This window comes from Phaethon lepturus, unplaced genomic scaffold (genome assembly GCF_000687285.1).
Source record: "Phaethon lepturus isolate BGI_N335 unplaced genomic scaffold, ASM68728v1 scaffold10905, whole genome shotgun sequence".
NCBI classification, from domain to species: domain Eukaryota; kingdom Metazoa; phylum Chordata; class Aves; order Phaethontiformes; family Phaethontidae; genus Phaethon; species Phaethon lepturus.
The window spans coordinates 34,429-57,545 of record NW_010542714.1 but is presented as its reverse complement, the minus strand read 5'-3'; the positions used below and the strand labels follow the sequence as shown (position 1 = coordinate 57,545).

The 23,117-nt window shown below is 40.7% G+C and overlaps 1 protein-coding gene across 1 annotated transcript in view; it reads right to left on the bottom strand.

Moving 5' to 3' along the window:
- LOC104621600 (nuclear pore complex protein Nup93-like) overlaps nt 1-21,440 on the bottom strand; it is a 31,970-nt gene extending 10,530 nt beyond the window's left edge. The window contains 13 exon segments of the mRNA XM_010288125.1: nt 892-936; nt 1,276-1,348; nt 1,461-1,587; nt 1,832-2,023; nt 3,126-3,219; nt 3,667-3,832; nt 5,538-5,695; nt 6,684-6,816; nt 7,857-7,996; nt 9,340-9,429; nt 12,111-12,185; nt 18,952-19,080; nt 21,378-21,440. Of these exon segments, the coding sequence (XP_010286427.1) occupies nt 892-936; nt 1,276-1,348; nt 1,461-1,587; nt 1,832-2,023; nt 3,126-3,219; nt 3,667-3,832; nt 5,538-5,695; nt 6,684-6,816; nt 7,857-7,996; nt 9,340-9,429; nt 12,111-12,185; nt 18,952-19,071 (1,413 nt within the window). The 5' untranslated portion in view covers nt 19,072-19,080; nt 21,378-21,440.
- Between the last annotated feature and the right edge of the window lie 1,677 nt (nt 21,441-23,117).

Below are 23,117 nucleotides of genomic sequence, written 5' to 3'. Positions count from 1 at the left end.
TTTTAAACTGACAGAACAAGAACATCTAAAAGAAAATCCTGCCAGAAATAACTTCTTTTCTTTCTTTTTTCTTTTTTTTTGGTCTCAGCAGCAATGATTGTAGTATGAGCTCTAATCTTAAAATTAAGATTTAAACAATTCTGGAGTCTGCTTTACACAGAAAACTGCCCAAGCTTCTGCAGCGAACAGAAAGACTTCATTATCTCAAATTTTAATCATTTGCATGCACTCTCGTCTTTTCAGGTGAAACCTTAAGGTTTCCTTTATCTTCTGACTGTGTAAGCTTGCATTTTACTTTTAGATTACTGCTCTTACAGCAGGAGCAAGATGCATCACAACTAAAAATGGCTCATCTTTGATCGAATACTTACCCTCATCTATATGGAGAAGACAGATCACTTGTGGCTATGCCTGTGGTCTGTTAGCCCTTGCTCCCTTAATTACAAGAATTTTTAATGGGCTGCAATACATTCCTCCTCTGAGGTGAATGAGAGTAGCGTCACATAGATCGTTTTCACATGCACACCTCGGTTAACAGAACAATCTCACACCCACTTACAAGCAAGCCACTTTTACTAACATGTACTAAATTACATTTCCTACCATAAAGATGAAATTCTGACCTCACTGAAGTTACCCGATGCCACTTGTTTCTTTAGTTACATCGGCTGTCTACAGGGACATAGTTTGCCCTGTGGTTCCCGACCTGCCTTCTGTTAGGGCAGGTCATAGATTATTCTGTAAAAGAATCTAATACTTGGACAACTTGTACCTGTTCAAACACAGTAATAATTTGGCTAGTGAAAAATAAAGTAAAGCAAGATAGCCTCATGACTACTTTGGAAATCACACAGTTTCTACTTTTAATGTAAAATATAAATATCAACTCACCTTTCTACTACCATCATTTTCCAGCTTTCCAAGAATCATATCAAACTATATCCACACAGATGTAAAGTAAGGAAAAAACGAAACAAAAAGAGAGAGATAAATTGCATATATTTCACAATGTTTTTACTAGTTGTAAGTACAAAGATGCAGTCATGGATGAATGAAAAACAGTGACCAATGTCAAAATTATTTGTATATAAGTAACGGGCAAAAAGATGTGATTGAATAGCTTAAACACATGGTTGTTGCGAGATCTCCCATCATCTAGGTCTGCATCAGGCAGAAAGAGTAAACAACTGTTTAAGACTGTCCTGCCTAATAAAGATTTGAATGAAGAAATGAATTTCAGTTTAATTGAGGAAGGCAAAACATGGGCAAACATACCTCTCTGCTTTCAATTACTAGTTCACTAACGCAACGCAAGAACATATTCTCTCCTTGGCTGTCCTTCTCATTCCTACAAAAGAAAGGGAAGGAGGAAGGTAGTCCTGTTTCTGAGGACTTCCCAGGTAAGAATAATTAAGCAGTAGTAACTCGGAGAAAATATAGAGACATATATTAGCTCCTACCTGAGAAAGTAAAAATACTGAAGAGCTTCCCTTGGATCTGTTGATTCAAACTTACGTGTGTAAAGCATCAAAAGCCGCACAAAATTTAGACGCCTGACACCAGGAGGGTCACCAGCTTCATGGCTTACTGCAGTGTCAGAAACAACGCTATCAGTGAATCTAATGCCAGGAAACATTGCTCTGATCTTCATCTCAAATTAGTCAGAGCCACGATCCAGAGCTCTAATGCAACTAAAACAATTAATTTTTAGGAGATTGTTCTAATAAATGCTGCTTGTTTGACCAATTACATAGACCTACAGTGTCTAAAGGGTGCTCTAAGGGCTCAGAATATATTCCTTTTTTGCGCATTTACTATGTGCAGGACTTACATAGCTGTGCACTCTGCCCAGAAGATTTCAGGAGCAATTTTAACTCAAACAGGACCAATGCAACATGAACAGCATGACAACGCAAACGCTCTGTCCGGAAGAGAAAAGCAATTGCAGCTTCAAACTGTGCTGTCAAGAACAATACTTGGAAGTAGAGGAAAGGCTGCTGGTTCACTGCAAAATGTGATTCACCTGAAAAAAAACAAAAAACAAAAACCCACACATGCAGAGCTTAACTGAAAATGATTTTGCAGCCAGAGATCACTGACAGTGGATGCTCCCTGTCACACTGCATCATTATTGCTTAATCAGTGCCAACGGAAATAAACACACCATACAAAACTAATATAACTATACAAAACCTAATCACATATCAGCGGCTTATCTGGAACTGTTCCACTGCCAATATATCACAAAAGACCACAGCATAAAATGTATTCAGGAAGTGAAAGAGAATAAACAGTTACTCAAAAAAGTTCCTTTGTTCTTTTCAGACAACAAAACACCAACTCTTCATAGACTGCAATAGATTCTCTAAAGACCACAACTTTTTGTCTTCCTTTATACTTATGCCAAGTGGTACAAATAATGTTTAAAAACTTGGGATTCTCCTACTCAGTGACATCAACAGTAGCTTATTGTATTTCTTTTCCACACATTTTTATCTGGGTGTCAGTGATGCTACAAACTAGAAGGCTGTGGAGAATCAAGTTCTGTATGTTTTGCATAGTTCAAGTGACCTAATTTTGATTGACTGGAAGACAATTATGGGAAAAGGTACTCTCTTGGGCTGTGGACATTGCGAAAGTTTTCTGAAGTGGAAGGAACTGTGATTTGGGTCCACAGAAAATTACTTGAAATAGTAATTTAAGGGAAACAATGGATGCACACTGAGAAAAGCCTTGGAAATACATGCCTACATTAGGTAATGACTGCTTTTCTGTTCTCTATTCCAAAAGTTGGAAGTTTTCCTAAAAGACCTTAGCACACTTCTGGTGAGAGAGAGCAATCCATAATTTAGTATGGATAAAGGACAAATAGCAGCAGTGTTGTTCACAGGTGAGTATTTACTCTCTGGATTGCTGGAAACGCACAAGACTCATTCATCATGTCTTACTGAAGTCTGCCATTACTCTAGGGAAGCAGGCTGTCCATGAACACCCCGAAGATGCCTGTCACTAGTGGAAAGCTGCAGAATTTTATGTGGAGTCTGGGGTTTGTGTAATAACAATTGGAAAGTGCCCTAAGCAGAAAAGCAGAACCTCAAGTAACACATCTCTTTGTGGGTTCTTACCATAATCTTCTAGTAGCTGCTTCTGGAACTGTGATAACGTTAGTCGGTCTTGTGGAGAACTTGCACCATTGTCATCAAAACACACTTGGTTCAGCTAAAAACACATCCAAAAAAAGCAGCACAGATATTTCAACTTCACCTTGCACAAACGATGCATTCAGAAGGTATGCATTCCGTCTGAAGCCCCTCCTAAGATTTGACCAACTGTCTAGAAACTACTTATAGTCCCATCCTGGGAAGCAAAGATCTCTAACGTAGCAACAGAAGAAATGCACGCAGATATAACCCGGGGTCCTTTTGTATTTGTCCAGCCCATCAAATTAACACCTGATAGTACCGAGGGTAACAGAGCAGCCCTGGGACGCGGGTTCCCAGCCCTTCAGTATCTGCAAGGTCAAGTCCCATGCATTACATTGGTGCAAAACACAAGACCTAGAAGTAGGGAGGTTAGCAGAGCACTGCAAAAATGCAATACCATTTAGACCTGTTCTTAAAAAAAGAAAAACCAACACCACCACCGCAACCCCAACACCACACTTACTTTTAGCCAAAGATAATCTTCTGTTTTATCAGCAACTTCACTCTGGTTATCTGTAATGTCACAACGGCCAATAATACAATAGACAGCCCTTTTGTACGGGTCAGTATTATTTCTCAGAGCTCGCCTGTAATGAAGACGCAGTTTATTTTCTGTGGCAGGAGACAGTCTAAGGAAAAAAAAAGATTGGAGGAAAAAGACATGAAACCCATCTTTCCCTGTATGAGGAAACCTGGATACAAATCAACATCACTAGGTGCATATCCACAGCAAAAGCATAATGACAGTAAGCACTGGTTGATATTTCTTGCACTTTATTTACATCTGTAGGTAAAAATTTTGCACACATGAATTTAAATGTATAGTTAAAAGTTATGGAGGATCATCTTCCGATACTCATTACAGAAAAAAAACCAGACAGTCTCTTTAGGGGTGCATTAATATTGTGGCGGATGAGCTATTTTTGTCTGACTCTGCTATTTCATCATTTCAGAAAAAAAGAGCTCACAAAGTCTTTAGAACTCTTTGGTTTAGTAAGTAACAAGCGAGCAGGTCATTGTACCATGAAGTCTTTTAGGAGAGACACTTTCATTTTTATCATTAAATACTGTCATAATGTTCTTTGTCATTCTATTTCTTGTACCCTCTTGTAAATAATTTTACAGAATTGAATCAATAAAGTGTTCTTCTAGACTAAGATGTTTGTCAAATCTGTAGGCAGAGTACCTTTTCACAGTTGTAATAAAAAAATCAATTATACTGCACCTCATTAACATGTTTGTAATGAAACAATGACAGTACCTTCACTAAGGTTTCTGGAACAACCTTATTATACTGAGCAAAACCAGGTCAATTTATACAAGAATAACATGGTGTACACTACTCTGTAAATGGCACTTTTTTCCCCCTCTCAGTTTGTTTTGTGTGTATGTATTGCCTTTTTTTTTTTTTTTTAAGACATGCAAACTGATATGGTCTTCCTCACATTTTCATAACTGAGGAGCCCAAATACACTCAAGATTTGGCAGGATGAGGGCTTCCCACACATGAATAAAATTGTCACAGGCTGAGGTGGGATATTACAAGTTCACATCCTGGCACTTACCTGGGCCCTCCGGTTTACCCCAATTTCAGCCAGTACCTTAGCACAGTGCGTTCCCCTGAAGGGAGCACAGCTATAACGCAAGAGCTAACTGTGCGCTTGTTTGAAATTCATTGCCAGTGGAAAGATAAACAAAATAACCTAAAACACCACAGCAGAGTTCAGAGCACACCTTAAGATGCACTAACTCAGCTGCTTGCAACTACATAATCAGTAGTTTGGCCAGTGGCCTCTGTCAAGTGACAGACAGCAAAAGCCTGGAAGAGGAGAATAAGCACAAGAAAGATGCAAGAGTGAACACCTCTGAAGGCCTCTAAACAAACACTGCTTGCTTTTATTGTGTGGCAGTCTTAAGAAAACAGGTATAGTAAAAAGCATTCCCCAAAGGAAATTCAACTAAAATAAGCGACAGAGGAAATAAAAAGACACAGGATTCATGACAGCGGACTAAATCTCATCTGTTGTATGCAGTATCCTACTGTTACACAGGGCAAATCCTAGAGTAAAAAAGTAAAACTGCACCACTATTATTTTTTAAATGTAAATTTTTGCATATTTTCAAACAACTCTCTCTCTATGGAGATTTCTAGACTTCAAAGCCACAAATTAAAATATGCAAACTTCTTACATGTAATTTAGGTAGGTAATATAAACGCTGGGCAGCCGCCACCACCAGAAACCTGAGCTTCTTGTATTTCTACCAAGTCACTGATTATTCCACTACTCCACAACAATTCCCACCCCTCAAAGATCTTTCTTATCTCCCAATTACCTTTTATCTTTACTGTGCATGTACTCCTGGAACCAGGTTTTAAACTCTCCCAGTTGGTGCTGTGCCCGTTTCACCACATGCATGGCTGCAGTCAAATCTCCACAGCGCATGCAGTAGTAAATCAGTGCCCAGACAGGATGGCCTTCCACCTCACCATCCTGAAAATAAAGAAAGAAATAATTATTTTTTTTTTAAAAGCAGCATATTTGAATTAATTTTCTTTATCATTTGCCTCATTCATTATTTCTACCCTTATACCCACACACCGATTTTGGTAAAAAATCCTGTTTGTGTTACAGAAGACAGAGGTCATGAGGTTTAAGTCCTGTGAAAGCTGTGCTCATCCTAGCAGCAAAGGATGCGACTCTTCTGCTTGCCCAGATTTCAGTTCTGAGTGAGGTTCTGAATCCCAGAACTAGCACACAGGTATCCCACCCCCTGGGTGGGGAGATTTGGATTAGACCACTGAGGTATTAAAAATATTTGTACTGAAAAAGAAAGATACCAAACTAATCATGGATCTCATCAGGTAAGAACACGACAACTAGACTCAGCTATGTGGTCTCCAATGTTAGAATTTATTATTATTTAATTTTACTTTAATTCTTCAAGCCAGCCTGCCTGTTTATCTGGTAATTTTGTAGGTGCACAGCTGTGCTCTTTCTACCGTATGCAGGTGAGCAGGATTTTATTCAGATTCCTAAATAAAAGGCTTGGACTACAATTTGGATTAATTCATTACATGTTTAGTCATCAACAACTTGTGTCACCACCTTACCCTAAGAGCAAAAGAAAAAAAGCAAAATGGAGAGATTAAGTTACTGCTTTTTTGAAACATCAGAACGTACTCTAATACTTGCTTGCTCGTTTCAAAAGAGACCACTGGAAGAGACCGTAATTTCTCAAATTTAGAACTCAAACTACTGAGCACCATCATGCTTCGGGACTATCTCTAAACTCAAAGTGATTTTGTCTATCTTCCATTTTCCTACTGAAAAATTCTAGAAAAGGAGTAAGAGCCTGCTGCCCTAAAAGCAGTTTAATCAACAGAAAAACCACTGGAGACTGCACTAGTTTCCTGGCTGTGTTGGAGCAAACAGATTTGTGTTATTATTTTAGCTCAGTCACTGACGGTGATGGACATACCTGAAGACCAGGGACAGGCGCAGGGAGTTTGATGTTCAAGAAGCTGCGGACTAGTTGGTAGGTGCCTGGGACTCCACCCAGCTGAGCCTGGTGCAAGTTTCCGAAGACTGTCACAAAGGTGTAGTTTTTGTAACTGAAAAACACCACCAAAAAACCAAACGTGAACAGACTGAAACATACTTGCCACAAAAACATCCACTGCCTTCCAGAACCAACCGAATTAGCCATTTAAAGCAAATTACCTTGATGTTCAAACATTATCGTTACAACAAAATGAGGCAAAAAAAGTCTGTAGATTTAGGGAGATCCTTGCAGTCAGCAGTCTCAAGAGAAACCATGTTTGGAGTCTGTGCCTGTACTGCTCCAGGTTCAACTCTGTTATGAGGTTTCTCTCATTAGGTTCTTGAAGTACAAAGTTAAACTCAATTAAGTAACTGGCAAAAATCCTCTCCATCCTAACACTTTAACTCTCAATCTTGTCACAAAAGAACAGTTAAACACCACAGACATGCTAGTGTCTCCTCGCTGCCCTATGGACAAATGCAAACTTGAGGGCCGTGGACTTACCAGAAGGAAATTACAGAGAAAAGGGGGATTTAGAGAAAAACAACTGGTAAAGGCAGCTTTGAGAACACCTTCTAAAATAATCCAAAGCTCTTAATCAAGGCAGGTCAATTTAAAAAATATTCATGTTTAGAAGCAGAAGTCTCAAAAGTCTGTACACTGAAGGAATGAATACCTATATAAGCAGCAGCAATAAATTACATGAAGTTCCTTTTTTCTCTGCAGCACATGATAGACTCGTGCACCACCAGACTATAAAACTGAAAGGCTATGCTAAACACAGGCAAGTGTGAGCGTATCTTGACATTATGGATGAGTTAAGCACATGGTCCGCAGGGCTTAAGATCACAGTTGCTCCAAAGCAACTAATGCAAGAATAGCTGTGAGCACTACATCTCCCCCTAAAGCTGGCAAAGCATGAAAACACCCCAGTATTAGCCAATTCCTGGAGGAAAGAAAAGCCACAAAGCAAGGCACAGTTTAAAAAAAAAAAAAAATCATCAAGGCTGAAGGGCCCCATTTCCACAACTGGGAGGGTTGTCAGAAAGTCATTCTGGCTTATTATTAGGGAATTTTATTAAACTGTGATACCCAGAGCATTCACCTTACCTTTGTTCTAGGTAGCGCAGAGCCTGCCTCACGAACTCCATACGCACCTCCATGTTGGTCCGGACTTTCAAGGCATCGCTAGCAGGAACCAGGGTAACATCGGTCATTTGTTTCACCATGGCCCACATCTCAGAGATGTTCTATAAGCAAGCCATTCCATGCAACAGTGGTTAGCACAGAGATGAACAAGCAAGACTGTTTTGAGCTACATGGTGGTTTGATGCTTAAGAAAAGCATAAAAACACAAGAGTAATGTCAGTTTAGATTTGTAATGGAGATACTGGATGCAGGCATGAAGGTAAGCCACTTCTGTCGTGCAGAATTCAAATTTCCCAGGCTGCTCTGCATAATTCTTGCTCAAGAAGATGGCTATAAATATTGTACCTGCAGTTGTCACCCAGGATTGACAATGATTTCCAAAACTAGGCTGGGTACTTGGTGCTCAGCCTCCTTCCCTATTTCCAGCTTATACATTCCACTCAATAAATACAACATCAGCTTTCCATGTAAGAAATTGCTCCGGCTGCCATTGGAAAGCTGTGCAATGAGCTGTGATGAGAAATGTCTAAAGGACACCGATCACTTGGACAAAGACTCAGGTCTGAAAAAAAATATTGAAAGCCATCCAGGTCTGCTCATCCATAAGAATGAGATGGTATCAGTACCTACAGGACTAGAGTATCCCTGCTGAAATACCAAAATACTGAGAAGTAACTGCACTGTTAGCTCCAGCAAGGGCAGGCGTTCAGTCTCAGTCTCTCAAAGCAACAAGAACATTGAAACCCACCGTGTTGTCCCGAGCAAAATGAATAGAGCTGGTCAAAGCAAAGATGCACATCTGTAATTCAGATCTGACTGAAGCATTTGCCCCTCAGCTTCTCAACAGCTTTCTGCTCTCCCTATCTGCAAAGCTCTTTTGTGACTTGACCCTCCTGCCGTATTATCCTCCATGCATTTCTAAAAGGTGGCCAGTTTTGTGCACTTGGTTTTTTTTGGGGTGGATCAAGGCAACGCAATTAAAGAAAAGGTCAGATCATTGGTTTAAAGTCAAACCTAGGGGCTTTACGCTTTGCTATGGGAGCCTACTTCAGCTCTAGCAGGGTCTGATTGAAGGCCCTCTACCTATGGCTAAATACATTCAAAGGATATTGGGGGGGGCACATTTTGAAAACCAAACACAGTAGAACCCATTTAAAATGAAAAGGTATTTTTTTCCTCAACAGCTCATCACTCATGGTGGTACACTGCAGTGAAAGCAGGTTCTTTTCTTCCTCACCGTGTTAAGAAATTTTCACCATGACCAAGTTCATCACAGGTGGGCCCTGCTGTACTACAGAAGATTCCAGTATTGGCTCTGTGTTTCCTGTGGAGCCACACAATTTTTGTTGGCAACATCAGTATTTTTCCACCAATGTCAGCAGGCTGTTAATCACAGCTGAAAACAGATTAAATACATTTCCTTATGTTAACTCACTGGCAGTACCTTATCATCCAGTTCTGCAACAGCAGCGCAAAGGTCCACCAGGTTAGGCTGCAGATGTCCATTCACTATCTTCTCATTATAAATATAAATCTGAAACATATTGAAAATAAGCAAGTTTAATAATACGTATTACTCCCCCTCCGCAGCGGCAAAATCTGAACCAGGCTTCAAGAACAGAGCGTCCCCAGCAAGTCCCTTCTGCTTCCCTCCCACGTTAGCCGCTCCTAATCCAGCACGAGAGGAACCTCGGCCATCAGCACCAACTGCGCTTCCACAACACACCAAAGCCCTGGGTCTGCCTAAAGGGCAGTGGTTCTGCTGTTCAGTGGTTCTGCACGGCGAAGCACCGCACTGAATGCGCTGTTAGACTATCTGCAGCTAATTGCTGGAGGACAACGATTCAGAAGAGACCTGACAACTGGATGGCTGTGATATTCCCCTGCATGGCAGTCTCCTACCTGCTGACCTAAAAGAAACAGAATTTTGCTGGTTTGTGGCAGTATTCAAGGAAACGAGAACAGAAACCTGGCCCTTCAAAACATGCCCTTAAACATGCACACACCCATTTTGATTTAAATCTTGGTCTTAATTTAGTTTCTTCTACTATTGTTTATTATATTCTCAGTCCAAGGACTTTCCAGCTACCTCTGAAAATAGTAATTCTCAATACTAGAAAGGCAGTGCCATTGTACTTTAAGTCCCTTTTTCTTGCATGCACTACTACTTCCAACATCTAATACATCAGCGTGCAAACAAAATGTGGAGCTCAGGATTGCAACCAGAAATCTAGCATTAGTGAAATCACACACGTGGATTTCACTGTGTTTCTGTGAAACAGTTTGAACTAGACATGAAGAACAATTAATCATTTCAGTGTAATTAAAACACATTTCATGGCGGCTGATAAACTGAAACAGCATGGACTGTCCAATCTCCAGGACTCCTAACTACCCACCAAAATCCATAGGAGCCCCACATCCAGTGCTGAAACCCAAATATTTTTGCGCTCAAGCAGGGCGATGTTAAGGACAGCTCAGCCAGGCCAGCTTCCTCAGAGGGCCTGCCAGGAGCCACGACCACTGCACCAAGTGTTTTGGTGACAGAAGCCGGACCACGAACGCCATGTTTCCACGGCACATCGCAAGAAGCGCGCACATGGCTGGTAAACCTGATGAGAGCCCACCGGACCACACGGCGAAGACACTGCGGCTCTGCAGCTAGCCCTGGTACTAGCACTGCTAGAGAGGTTGAGCCTTCCATACCCATAAAACATTAGGGAACACCACTGTCAACCTCAAGTACGGATATAATTATGCCACAAGGAAGACCCTTAATACAGAGTATTGCAGTAGAGATGGAACAAACTAACATATGTTAACAACCACTAAAACAAATGGACACTATCAGCACAACCATGCACCTTATTTTGTGATTCATTTCTTCTGGTAATGCCACATCTCCAATCCTGTGTTCAGTTTTGGGCCCCTCACTACAAGGAGGATGCTGAGGTGCTGAAGGGTGTCCAAAGAAGTGCAATGAAGCTGGTGAAGGGTCTAGACCACAAGTCCTTTGAGGAGCGGCTGAGGGAACTGGGGGTGTTCAGTCTGGAGAAGAGGAGGCTGAGGGGAGACCTCATCGCTCTCTACAGCTACCTGAAAGGGGACTGTGGTGAGGTGGGTGTTGGCCTCTTCTCCCCAGTAACCAGCGACAGGACGAGAGAAAATGGCCTCAAGTTGCGCCAGAGGAGGTTTAGACTAGATGCAAGGAAAAATTTCTTTACTGAGAGAGTGGTCAAACATTGGCACAGGCTGCCCAGGGAGGTGGTGGAGTCGCCATCACTGGAAGTGTTCAAAAAACTTGTGGACACGGCACTTCAGAACACAGTTTAGTGGGCTTGGTGGTGTTGGGTTGATGGCTGGTCTTGATGATCTTAAAGGTCTTTTCCAACCTTAACGAATCTGTGATTCACAGTTACTGTAACTGAACGCAGACAGCGCAAAACAGACGTACGCACTGCTATCTGGCTCTGCCAAGATTAGGCCAATCCGCACCACAACAGTAATTGTGTGCAAATTAGGCAACGCTTTGTCTACGTTGTTTTACATTTTCCACTTTGAAAAATCAAGTCCTTCTCTTTCATTTTGTTTCCAACAGTGCTGGTAAACAGATCACCTCGAATAACAAAAGTAACAAATTGGTTATGTAAAGGTTTATCAGTTTTCCCTGAGAATTTTCAGAGGGAGTCTAACACTATCAGGCATGTTAATTCACAGCTGATACATAAAGGCTTCTCATAAATGATGGCATTAAAATGGGACATAATTTAGCATCAGGATTAAGACTTCAGCATGTTTTCTCCTACACGCACACATCCGAAAAGCGATCTTCTACATGTGAGAATAAAGGGAATATAAAATCTTCATTTGCGTACAATTATGCATTGACACAAATTCTAAAAATTTTTTTTTGTGAAAAGTTAAAAGAGTTTCAGTTTACTTTACGAGCATAAATGATTTCTACAGTCATATATGGCGTTCAGGATCTCCTTTTGATAAAAAAAAAAAAAAAAAAAAAACTGTGGCAGAAAGGTGAGTAGACTTCTAAGAAGTCAGGTTGAATTTCTGTGTTTTCCAATTGCATTTTAACTCCAGGCAGATATTTTCATGTTTTACCTATCATATCTTCTTCCACGCTATGCTCACAGATCTTTATCCTCCACATCTCTCTCTCTCTCTCTGTGTAGAAAACAATGTTTTTTTGTTTCCACTCACCTGACGAGCATACGCCATCTCCATGTTGTCCAGAGAGCTGCGACCTGGAGGACCCAACTCACCAACATAGCTAGGCTGTTTAATGAGAAGCATATAAGAAGGTATAAGGTATAAAATTACTTCAGTGTATTTTACCAATATATCTACTCCTGAAAAAGAACAGCAAAACCATGTTCCTGAGAGAAGAACAGGATCTTGAACTATCTACAGAGCAAAATGCATAGTCTCACTGCAATACCTCATTATCTTCCCAATAGAGCTTAAACTTCCTGAAGTGACAGAAATCCTCTTTATTCAATGCACAAACCAACCATTAGCTCTCTAAAATGAGGACATCGGCCTCTCTCGATAGCATCTTATAATTCTAATTCCTTCCTTTTGTTTCTTGGAAGGTTGCTTATTGTCACGTTAGTGTCTTGCTGCAAAGCATCCAGTCTGAACCTCCATCACAGTAAGAACACAGACTTCAATGGACCAGCTCAAATGTCTAGCAAGTCTGACACTCCAGTTTTGTCCCCGTACCATGACACAGACAAAATAGGACTGCAGCATTCAACTGCGTGCTGAAAAGTGCCCCACTGCTGGTCAGCTGCAGGAGGAAGGAGGATGCTGGAAATATGCTGACCTGAAAAAAAGTCATCTTTACACCCACAGAGACTATGCCAGGATTGAAATGTTTTCAATGTAGAGCAGGGACAGCTGATGGAGTCATGGCATGGAAAATAAAACTCAAAATATAACATGCCATAATAGCCTAATGCTGGACAAAGCTACTCTTGTAGGTGTTCACTACAAATCACAGTTATGTTTTCGGTATAGCCACCACTGAACATGGGTGTTCACCACTCTGGAGGAAATAACTCCTAATTAAGTATGGAATATTCTCTGCCATTTCCTGCTTCGTAAAAAAGTAATTTTTCATTTCAGCATCTGCATTGCAAGTCTTGGGTTTGAAAAATAAAGTGCAGTCATTTTAAAGACAGATCCCTTTGAGGTAAGCAGTCCTTCAACATCAGCTGCTTCATAAGCAGTGCTACAGCCACAATGGACTGAAGATAAAAGTAAGACAAGCTCAGTACAGATGCATAATATTTCTTATGAAGCCAACTGACATAGTTGGGGCAAGCAAAGAGGAACAGACAAGCTTTCAGAAAAGCAAGTATGTTTTCAGGTCTGAAACTGAAGCAACAGCCTTTGAATTTCAGGCTTTGAACCTAAAAGCTCATTTGACTCTCTCAGGTGTGGTTGGTCTGATAACAGGATGTCACCTCTCCGCACAAACCTTGCTCAGCTTACTTCAGGTGTCTAGTTTAGGTACAGTTATGAAGATCTAAGATGACTGTTTATTTCCAGGAGAGAAGATGCAAAACACATAAGCTAAACACTAAAAGCAGTTGAGCAAACACTGAGAAGGGGGGTTGCTGTGCCTTGGTTTGTTACCATATAATTCAAGTCCATCGATATTCCTCTAAACTGGAATCAGTAACTTTTTCCAGGAAAGAGCAGGTACATCTGCAGAGTTTTAAAATTAAGCTTTTTGCTATCAAAGTTGCTCTCAGTTAGCTGCACATCCCCATTAGCTGTTATACTGCACTTTAGCAATACTGTCAAATAGCTTTACTTTTTCTTACATCAGTTACCCAGAATATCAGTACTTTATTGTGTAGATAGGATCACCTTCAAGTATCGCTTAAGGACATGTTCTAGTCTTTCCTGGAAGAGTTCAGTTAAATGTGACCAGCTTGCTGCTGACAAACAGACAAACAAAGCCCAAATGCAATGGAAAAGACATGGTTTTCACTCTCAGTTTAATCGCCTTTAGCATTCAGCTTTGACAACATCTGCCAGGCCACAGCACGGCAGCACCAACGTTCCTGCCATGATCTGGCTTGCATGGATTTTAGGAAAAGATCAGAGAAACGGGTAGCTTTTCTCCAGATGGTGTCATCATTCAGTTTCTTGTTTCAAATGAGGATGAAATGCTGACACGGTCTTCAAAAGAATCTCACTTTCTTGGGAACAGTATCCCGACTTTGAAATTAAATAGCTATAAACACATGAACTTCCAGACACATTACTGATCAGCCTATGCACTGAACAGTCTCTCAGTCATTCTCAAATGCTTATAATTTTAATTTTATATCAGTTTAACCCAGGCTATCTTCTATTGTGTAGGACCTCCCTTACACTCATGAGCATATGTTCTTGCAAAGACAATGGCCATTCGCTGTCCTAGTCCAGGAGTTTTGATCAGGGAAATTTTTGCAATTGTCAATTTAAAGACCAATAAAGCGACACAATTGCAGCAGCCAAGAAGCTGTTCTGACTTAACTAGGAATTTATATGTGAAGACAAGGGCATTGACCTCTATTGAAAAACTATAACTTTGTGGTTACTTGCTTTCTGCGTAGCATACAATGGTTGATTACAGAATAAACAATACTTGGTTGTGTTTGTCCCTGACATAGTGAAATATAAATGAATTAAGGTATCAAAGATGAGCCTGGAATTAGTTTATCACTGCATTAATATCTCAGTAATAGTGCAATTCAAATTATGTCCAACCTGATTATAAAAATCAGGTGGATGTATTTAGACCTTAGGCAGTATAAAAATGTCTTACGAAAAACCCAGAAGAAATTCAACTTTTTCTTTTTGCAGCTGAACTTAGACTAAAAATACTCTTCACAGTCACTCCTAATGGATGCTGATATGCAGAAGCATTTGCATTTTTCTTTCAGTGCCAAATCATCTGACACAAATTCCCTTAAACCTACCTAAAACCCAACAAATTCTTTGTTCTAAAGAACAAAGAAGCTGTTAAAGTAGGTTTCCTGGGAAACAGACATGATGGCAGAAATAGTGCTTTGCAGCCTTCCCCTATACTGTGCCAGATAAATTGCAGAGTTATTTAAAGTAACGCTAAATTATGGACATTGTCATTAATTACTGATAAGGTTCCATCTTCTAAAGCAAGTGAAGAAGGGTACATTGTAACTTAGTGCCATTTTTCAACTGGTGGCAAACACCAGAAACATAAGGACTGGGGCTTTGTTTTGTGAATCTGGTTCCCTTCTCTCTTGCTTGGCAGCACCAAAGAGCATCCACGTGGCTGCCGCTCCAGAGCGCCAGTGTACGACTGATGGGTTAAAACCCACAGGTAAGGATCTGAATTCAAAAGTGGATGCCTGAAACTAAGAAATAAGGGTTTGGGCTTCCCCCCCGCTCTTTACTTTCTCCAATTTTAACCTTACCCTCACTATTATGTTTTGAGGATCACTTATTAATAGTCTGCCACAGCTGAGAACTGCCACACTGAAATTAAATTCTTTAAACACCCACTTGACGCTTCAGCAAGGAAAAAACTCAGGAACTCCAGAATTTGTCTTGCTTTTCTTTCCTATGCCAAGAACCATGGGAGCAAGATTATTTACTATTTTTTTCCATCTCATACTTGCATTCTGGCTTCCTTCTTTGAATTATTAAACTTTAAAAAAGCACTAGCTCACTGAACTCTCTCATGGCTGTGCTAAAAGGAAATTTCAAAAGGAAAACTAAAGCAGTGAGTCAGCACAGGGAAGGCCGTTTCCCCTCTTCACCCTGAACTGCAGAAATGGAGAGTTGCATGGGCAATCCTTGTGTAGCTGGTAACCAGCATTTGAAAAGGCATCCCCTACAAGCTAAGGGGGGGATTTGGGGAAGGGGGAGGATATCCTTCAGTGGCAAGTCAGAACTTACCAAGTTTTCAAGCAAGGAAAAGATTATGAAAGATGTGTTAAAAACAGCAGCTAGGTGCCTATGAGAAGAATCATCTTTCAGGTCAGGTTCTTAAGCTTAACTGGAGCAGCAAAAGGAAAACCAGAAAGGTGGGTAATGCATAAAGGACTGCAGAAGTGCAAGTGCAGACACACACATACATCTTTCTGCATCCCTAGTCTGATAGCACTTAAACAGCTTGTGCTGTTTTCATCAACCACATTTGCTTCTACCTGCACTGAATTTAGGTCTTTCCAAAACATTCTTCAGAACTGTAATATTTATTCTCAATGTTATCCATTCGTGAAAGTGGCAGCTATACTGCACTGCCGTCACATTTTTATCTTTGAATTCATTTGGCCTAACGATGCTGCTTTTCAAAGGAGTTCTCCTTCATTTGTACTCAGTGGAGCATTCAGCTTCACTTGCACACCAAACCTCGTGCATATAAAGATGCATTATTCATCACCCTCATATGCATATGCACATTCCTCAGCAGAAGTCTGGGCAGACATTTTGTCAGCACTCCAAATGGCTTGGCCAGTAAATGCGGTGAATAACTAGGCAGGAGACTGAGCTGAAGAAACACTGTCAAAATGTATTGCAGTGCAATGGGGGAGTGGAAAGCAGCTTGCAGTCCGTGGGATTTAAGGGATATGAAGACATGATACAGAGAGGCAGAACAAACCAAGAGCGACAGCATCTCTCCATCACTGCAGGAGCGGGTTGCTTGACAGCAGGAGTGGATGAAAGAAAAACCTGGAATACAAGGACAAGAGAAATGCCTCTGCACCTAGTGGAACAAGACTTGGAACAAACACCTTGCGACCTTAAGTGTTTGATACCTTGAAAACAAAACCTGGGCTTTCCTCCCTTTTCCCCGCAAGAAGCACCTTTTTTTTTTTTTTATTAGCTCTGTTTTTCCCCTACAGGAGGAAGGCCAGACTGGAGGACAAGAGGGAGCAGAAAACCCTAATGCCAAGTCCTGCACTAGCTTCTTTGAATCATGAGCTTTGCTTGTTAATTGGTCTTATTTCCATGAATAACGTGTTGGTATTTCATTCTGCCCAAATTAGCTTGCCCAAAGCTTGAGAATTGGCTCACAGGCAGACTAGCCCCCTGCTGCGTTTGGATCTGTGCCTTTTCAGTTGATTCTCCATCTCCAGAGGATATCAATTAAACCTCTACTATATTCTACAGGCTGCGTCTGTTTGTGTCACACACACACAAAAAACTTATTTGACTGGAACAAGGCTTTAGAAGAAAAACCTGCTGTGGGAAGGTTAGATAACAGGCTTTTAACACAGTAGATGCACTTCAAACCTCTCAGACCTTTGACTTCTTGAGGCTAAGACTAGAATATATCAAGGATTTGAAATGCTCTTGAAATTACATACAGATGCTATGAGAGCTTTGAAACGAGAGTATTACTGAGTGATAGTGTACATTGAGTCTTTAAACTCATTCATGAAAAAAAAATTACATGTTCCCCACCAGCACCAGTTTGATGCTTGGCATCTCGAGTGCCATGGACTGGGGATAGTGTCCATTTGACACTGAAACATCAGAGAAGGGGTGTTACCTTTTTAGATTAGGTTATTAAATTGCTTCTCCTAGCAGTCAATATCCACACGTCGGAAGGAAAATCCCACACCAGTAACTCACACACGAATCAAGGATGTTAGAAGTTATCAGAATAGCTGCCAAGTCTTCAGACGCAAATCCTAAAATAATGGCATAGCTGTTCCTAGTTTTAAATGAATTCAGCCTGCATTATTTAGCATTTCTAATATTGGAAAGCTGGACAACCTTCTGAGAAGTCACAGTAAAATATCAGTAAAATACTTTCTGGGGAAGATCGCTTCTATAAAAAGATGCTAACTGGGATTAACCTATATTTAAAAGAAGAGTAATCAGAAAGGGATGTTTCATTAACAACTTTAATTATTTCCAAATCCCTATACAGGTCATATCCCATTAACACCAAGAAGTTTTTTTTATTTTAATGCACTTTGCAGCTGTACAAGTCACTCCAGTGAACAAGAATTTATTTAAAACAAAAGCCGAAAAAAACGGGGGTGGGGGAAGAACACGCCTATAAAAACCTGTGCCTGTTTTCTGGCCTGGAAGCACAGCAACCTGCATTCCCCCACGCCCTCTCGCCTCTCCTCTCAAGGTTACAGTTTTCACACAACATGGTGCAGGGGCTGCGATATAAGTTTGCGCTCCAGGGATCTCGGCCAACGTCCAGTGCCTCTAGGTCAGAAGGGTGGAGTTCCTACAAGTCTGCACCTAACCGTGCTTCACTTTACTCAGGTACCACGTTTCTTTAATAAACTGTAAAGTTTTAAGTTGTAACAGAAGGTAAGGAGTGTTTAAGTGGCTAGTCAATACCTTTTTACATTGAACACAGGGTCCGTCTTGCCCCAAGGATTTGGTCACTTGAATTGCTGAACACTAGAGGTCTTGGCAGCACAAAATTTTAATCTGCACTGCGTAAGACAGCAAGGTAAGAAGGGAAGCATACTCTTTTTTTTTGTTGAATATTCATTTGGTTTTGCCAAGAAACTTGAGAGACTTCATCAGCCTCCTAAGAAAAGCCATCAGTCCTGGCTAGGACACAGTGATAAGTGACAGAGACACACTAAGATCTATGTGTGCACGTTGTTACACCCGAGAAACTGTCTGGTCTCATTTGCATTGCAAAGGTTTCCTGCACGTGAAGTTCACCCCAATGTGTTTTTTTTTCCCCTGGGCGTAATAATGCATATTAAGTAATACGCATTTGTGTGACTTTAAATTTCCAGCTTGCACGTACGTTGCTTAAAACATAGCTTCAGCAATAGAAGCTCCACTGCCTGTACCATCAGTCACTAAAAACAATCATAAAAGGTTGGATACTTTGCTAGACAATGCATTCTGCTAGTCACAGCGGTTCTGGAATTAAATAGAGATTTGATATTTCTCATTTTCACGCAGTTGTAGCTAGAATAGTCCAGAGGTGGTTTCAGCAGTGCTGGAGCACTAGCTGCATACATGCCGTGCGTGACTGTGCACAGCGTTTAGAAACTAAAGACAGAGTTACCTCATTTTCCTGGGTGAAATCGAGAGCGTCTTCCCCTGATGCAAGCAGGGTATGAAGGATCCTTTGTTTCACCTGTTCCCACTCAACCAGCATTGATTCTCGGTGATACTCCTCAGCCATAGCAAAAGTCTGTTGGCAAAGAACAACAAGAGCTAAGGAACATACAGAAACACCAAAGAGCATAGCTCAGCTATTAATAGAACAACTCAAAAATGAAACAGAAAATAGCAACTAGATAAATCAACCAGGTCAGCCCTCAAGAGCTAACGATGTGCTGCGTATTATTTTAATAGGTTTGCTGTTCAGGTAACAAGGGGATTCAGAAAGAAGTGTGGAACTAAGACAACTCTCACATACCACCAGCCGATAAAACGGGGAACCTGTGTCTCTGCAATACACACAAAACTTAGCAGGCTGGAAATTGATAGGCTTCTTTAATTTAGCAGCATGGACACAATATCCGTGTCACCACTCATCCATGTGGTTTGTTGAGATTAACTTCTCTAATAGCAACTAGCTTTTCACCTCTCTAGAGGCTATAAAGGTTTGACTTGCTGCGTTCTTACGCGAGACGTGTGTTTAGTGCCTATAATTCATTTTCAGGTCTTTACCAGTATCTTTTTCTTTTAAATGGGAAATAGGATAAAATTAAAATAAACCACTAAGGAAAATTAACCAGCGCCAGAGTCAGACAGTCTCTCTCATCAGGAACGCAACTCAGGAAAGCATGTAGGAAAACCGTATCCCAAGAAAAAACACCTTTTTACCTTTAAAATGGCTGATGAGCTACATTGCCTTCAGATCCAGTTGGGGAACTCACGGAAGGAAACAGCTTTTCCCTTAGATATTCATTATTCTGGCAATAGCATTAGGATAGATAAGATGCTTCACTACCTTTCCTGTTATTGTTGGGGTGATACTAACTAGCAGCCTTGGGTATACTGGGACAGTAAATAAGAATATACCCACTAATTCTAAATAAAGAATAAGCTATATTGGATCTACCACTTCTTTCCCTTTCCCAACCTTCTCTGTCTTTCACATAGTTATGTACACTGCAGCACAAAGCTAAGTATCTTGGTTGGCTGAGTAAGTTTTTCACCTCATTACAGTCCACTGTTAGGATATTGTCAATTAAAGGGGCAAAATGTTCCCCAGTATAAATGAAGTTATAAGAGGCGGTGACATTTGGCAAATATTTAATTATGGTGCATGCACGCAACTAGAGCATAAGAGTTCTGTATCTTTGGCTTATTATATAAATTCACTTTATACTTTCGTGGTAGAATACAGCTCTTATCCTTACCTTCGCTACAATCAGTTCAACTGGGTTTTAAATATGCTTCAATAATTACAGCATAACTATATGTAATTAAAATGATTTAATAATGCTTAGGTACTACTTCTTATCATTTGAAAGAAACACTGGCTTAGTTCTAAACCTGATGCCTCGAGTGTACATGGAGGTAAACAATCGAGCCATAAGCACTAGGAAGCAAACAATGACATTTCCAAGCAGCAGTTTTAGACAAACAACAGGAAGCATTTTTCCCACACTGCATAATTCAATTGTGGAAATCATTGCCCCAGAACATGACAGATACCAGAAGCATAAATAGATTCAAAAACAGGATCAGATGAATTTCACATAAGAAAACAAACTTTCTGCCAGTTCAGAAAATCATTAAAACAACTACTTGCTTGGAAGCAAAGAAACAGGAGATGAACAGGGGAAGGCTAACTACCTCTATCTTTTTTTCTTACAGACCAAGTACTGGTCCCTTCCGAGGGTGGAAAACTAGACTTGGCAATCCCTCTGCCTAAGCGACAGCTCCTGCTTTCTTACAGCATTTTCTTTTGCACTGCTTTAAAAACTTTTTTTTTTTTTCCTATACAAGAGATTTGCTTTGGACAGTGTGATGCAGTATCATGTTCTGGCTTTTCTAGAGACACAAGAATAAACCTTACAGCACCTCTGCTGCATAGGTCTGAACGTGGTCGCGTGTACTTCAACTCCTGTAACCTCCTGGAGAAACGGCTACAATAAATTAATTGAGCATCACCACTGTACGGGAAAGTCAGTGCACACAGCATTTCTCAAAGGAAATAAAGCCCATATCCTACCATTTTCATCTCTAGAGAAGGCAGCATCCACGCAGAGAGGGTCGGAGCAAGTGTGCTTTGCCTTACAAACAACAGCTGCTCCGTTCAAACAGATTTAACACTGACCCTGCAAAATACTGCAGCTGAAATACAACTGACAAGTATTTCTTCTGGAAATTCTAAGCAAGTATTTCCTGACGTCCAGTTTTTCTACATTCTCAATACAGTCCTCTTAAATTCCACTAATTTATTCAATATGCAATTTATTAATTCCTTAGCCCCCCCTTTTTTTTTTTTTAAAACGGCGCTTGCTTCCAACTTACCCTCTTTCTAGAGTCTTCAATGGCTGACAGCAATGCATTATCTTTTTCATTCTTCAGGAATCCCTGCAGAAAAGGAGAAACAGAGTTTCAGTTAAAAAAAAAAAAAATCAGCCTTGCGCTAACATCAGATACATATTGTAGTACTCGGCTCTTTCAACTCAGAGAAGTGCTCGGAGCTCTCTCCCCAAGCCACTCCGGAGAAGTTTAAAGGTCACTTCACTTCACCAGAGGTACAGTAAGATGCCCATACAGAGCAATGTGAAAATGAAAATGCATTAATCCCCTGTTTTAATATGCATTAAATTCTAGTGAAATGTCCTGCTTCTATTCTCCTTTATCTCTGTGTCCCAGCAACTGCTTCCTCTTGCTCTCCATTTGAGGGAGCAAGGATGAAAGCTGGTAGGAGCGATAAGCCAAGATAAGATTGTTGCACTTGAGTATGTTGAAAAAAACCACATGAAAAGGTTTTGACTTGGCAGCTTCAGGCAGGAGTGGGGCTCTTGGAGGCCTGATAGGCACTGTGAAAAAGAGCCTTAAAAATAGTCAGTTGGGGAAGGATGGAAATAACTAAACAGTTGGAAAGCATACAGGGAAAGTTTATCACACAGCCCCTCTCCATGCATACAGCTGGAGTGAGCAAAAATAATACCTAATAATTTTATTTTTAATTTTCAGCATATCAGTATATCTCAAAGAGGTCAGGTATACATGAGCAGACTGATTTAGATGAGCTGTTAGCTCCTTATCCCAAAGGTTACTTTTGTGACCCATACCGGGAAACACACAATATTTTGGATTTTAAACAAAATAGCCATGGGGTAAACAGACACAGACAAATAAACAGGAAACATTTATTACACCCTAACTTGAATATCTTTATTTTGCATTTTCACTGTTATATCACCAATTAAACAAACCAAGTTGATTTGTACTCCCAGACTTCAACTTAATCATGTATTCAAATCATAAAAAAGGAAAAGAAGCCTTTGTCTCCCTCTGAAGTAATCAACTATAACATTATCAAAACCACTAAAGTGCTGGTATCTTAAGAGTCTGTAGGTTCGCTGCATAGCTCTAAAATTAAGAGCCACTAACAAACCCAGGGAGTGGAAGTTCAAGGTACCATGCTTTATGCTTTTACAATGAGACTACACAACTGCAGCAGTGCCTGACCAAACTTGTCAGGAATCAGGAGGCTTTCGTGCTCTTCGTTCCCCACATCTTCCTGGAAATAAATGGTTCCTGCCCCAACAATCTGACAATATCAGTGTTGGTCCATACAACCTAGGTAGAGCTCAGGATCTCCAGAGGAGCATGGGTCTTGTGGCAGGACAGGAACTTGCTGTTGTAGGGATTTGGACCTTTGGAAAAAAGAAACGGTCCTGCAGCAGTACTACACACAACGACAGGTATCACAGATTGCTACTTAGCTCTGGGAGGCGAGGAGCATTTGAAATATCTTCAAACTGAAGAAATCTGGCAGGAAATTCGGCTGCATAGGTGTGCTGTCTGCCTTCCTGCTATCAGTATGTGAAATAAAGGGCACTGCACCCTTTCCTTCCGAAACGTGCCGAACAAGCATCTGAGGTATGGGACAGCCTGTGACCCCCTTCAAATGGAAACAGGAACGTGACCCCTCTCTGTATACCGGATAGAGAACGAACTGCCATCCTCCGAGACAGATGCGCGACACTGTCCCCTCAGAAACAGCCCTTGAATTACACACAGAAGGAAGCGGCC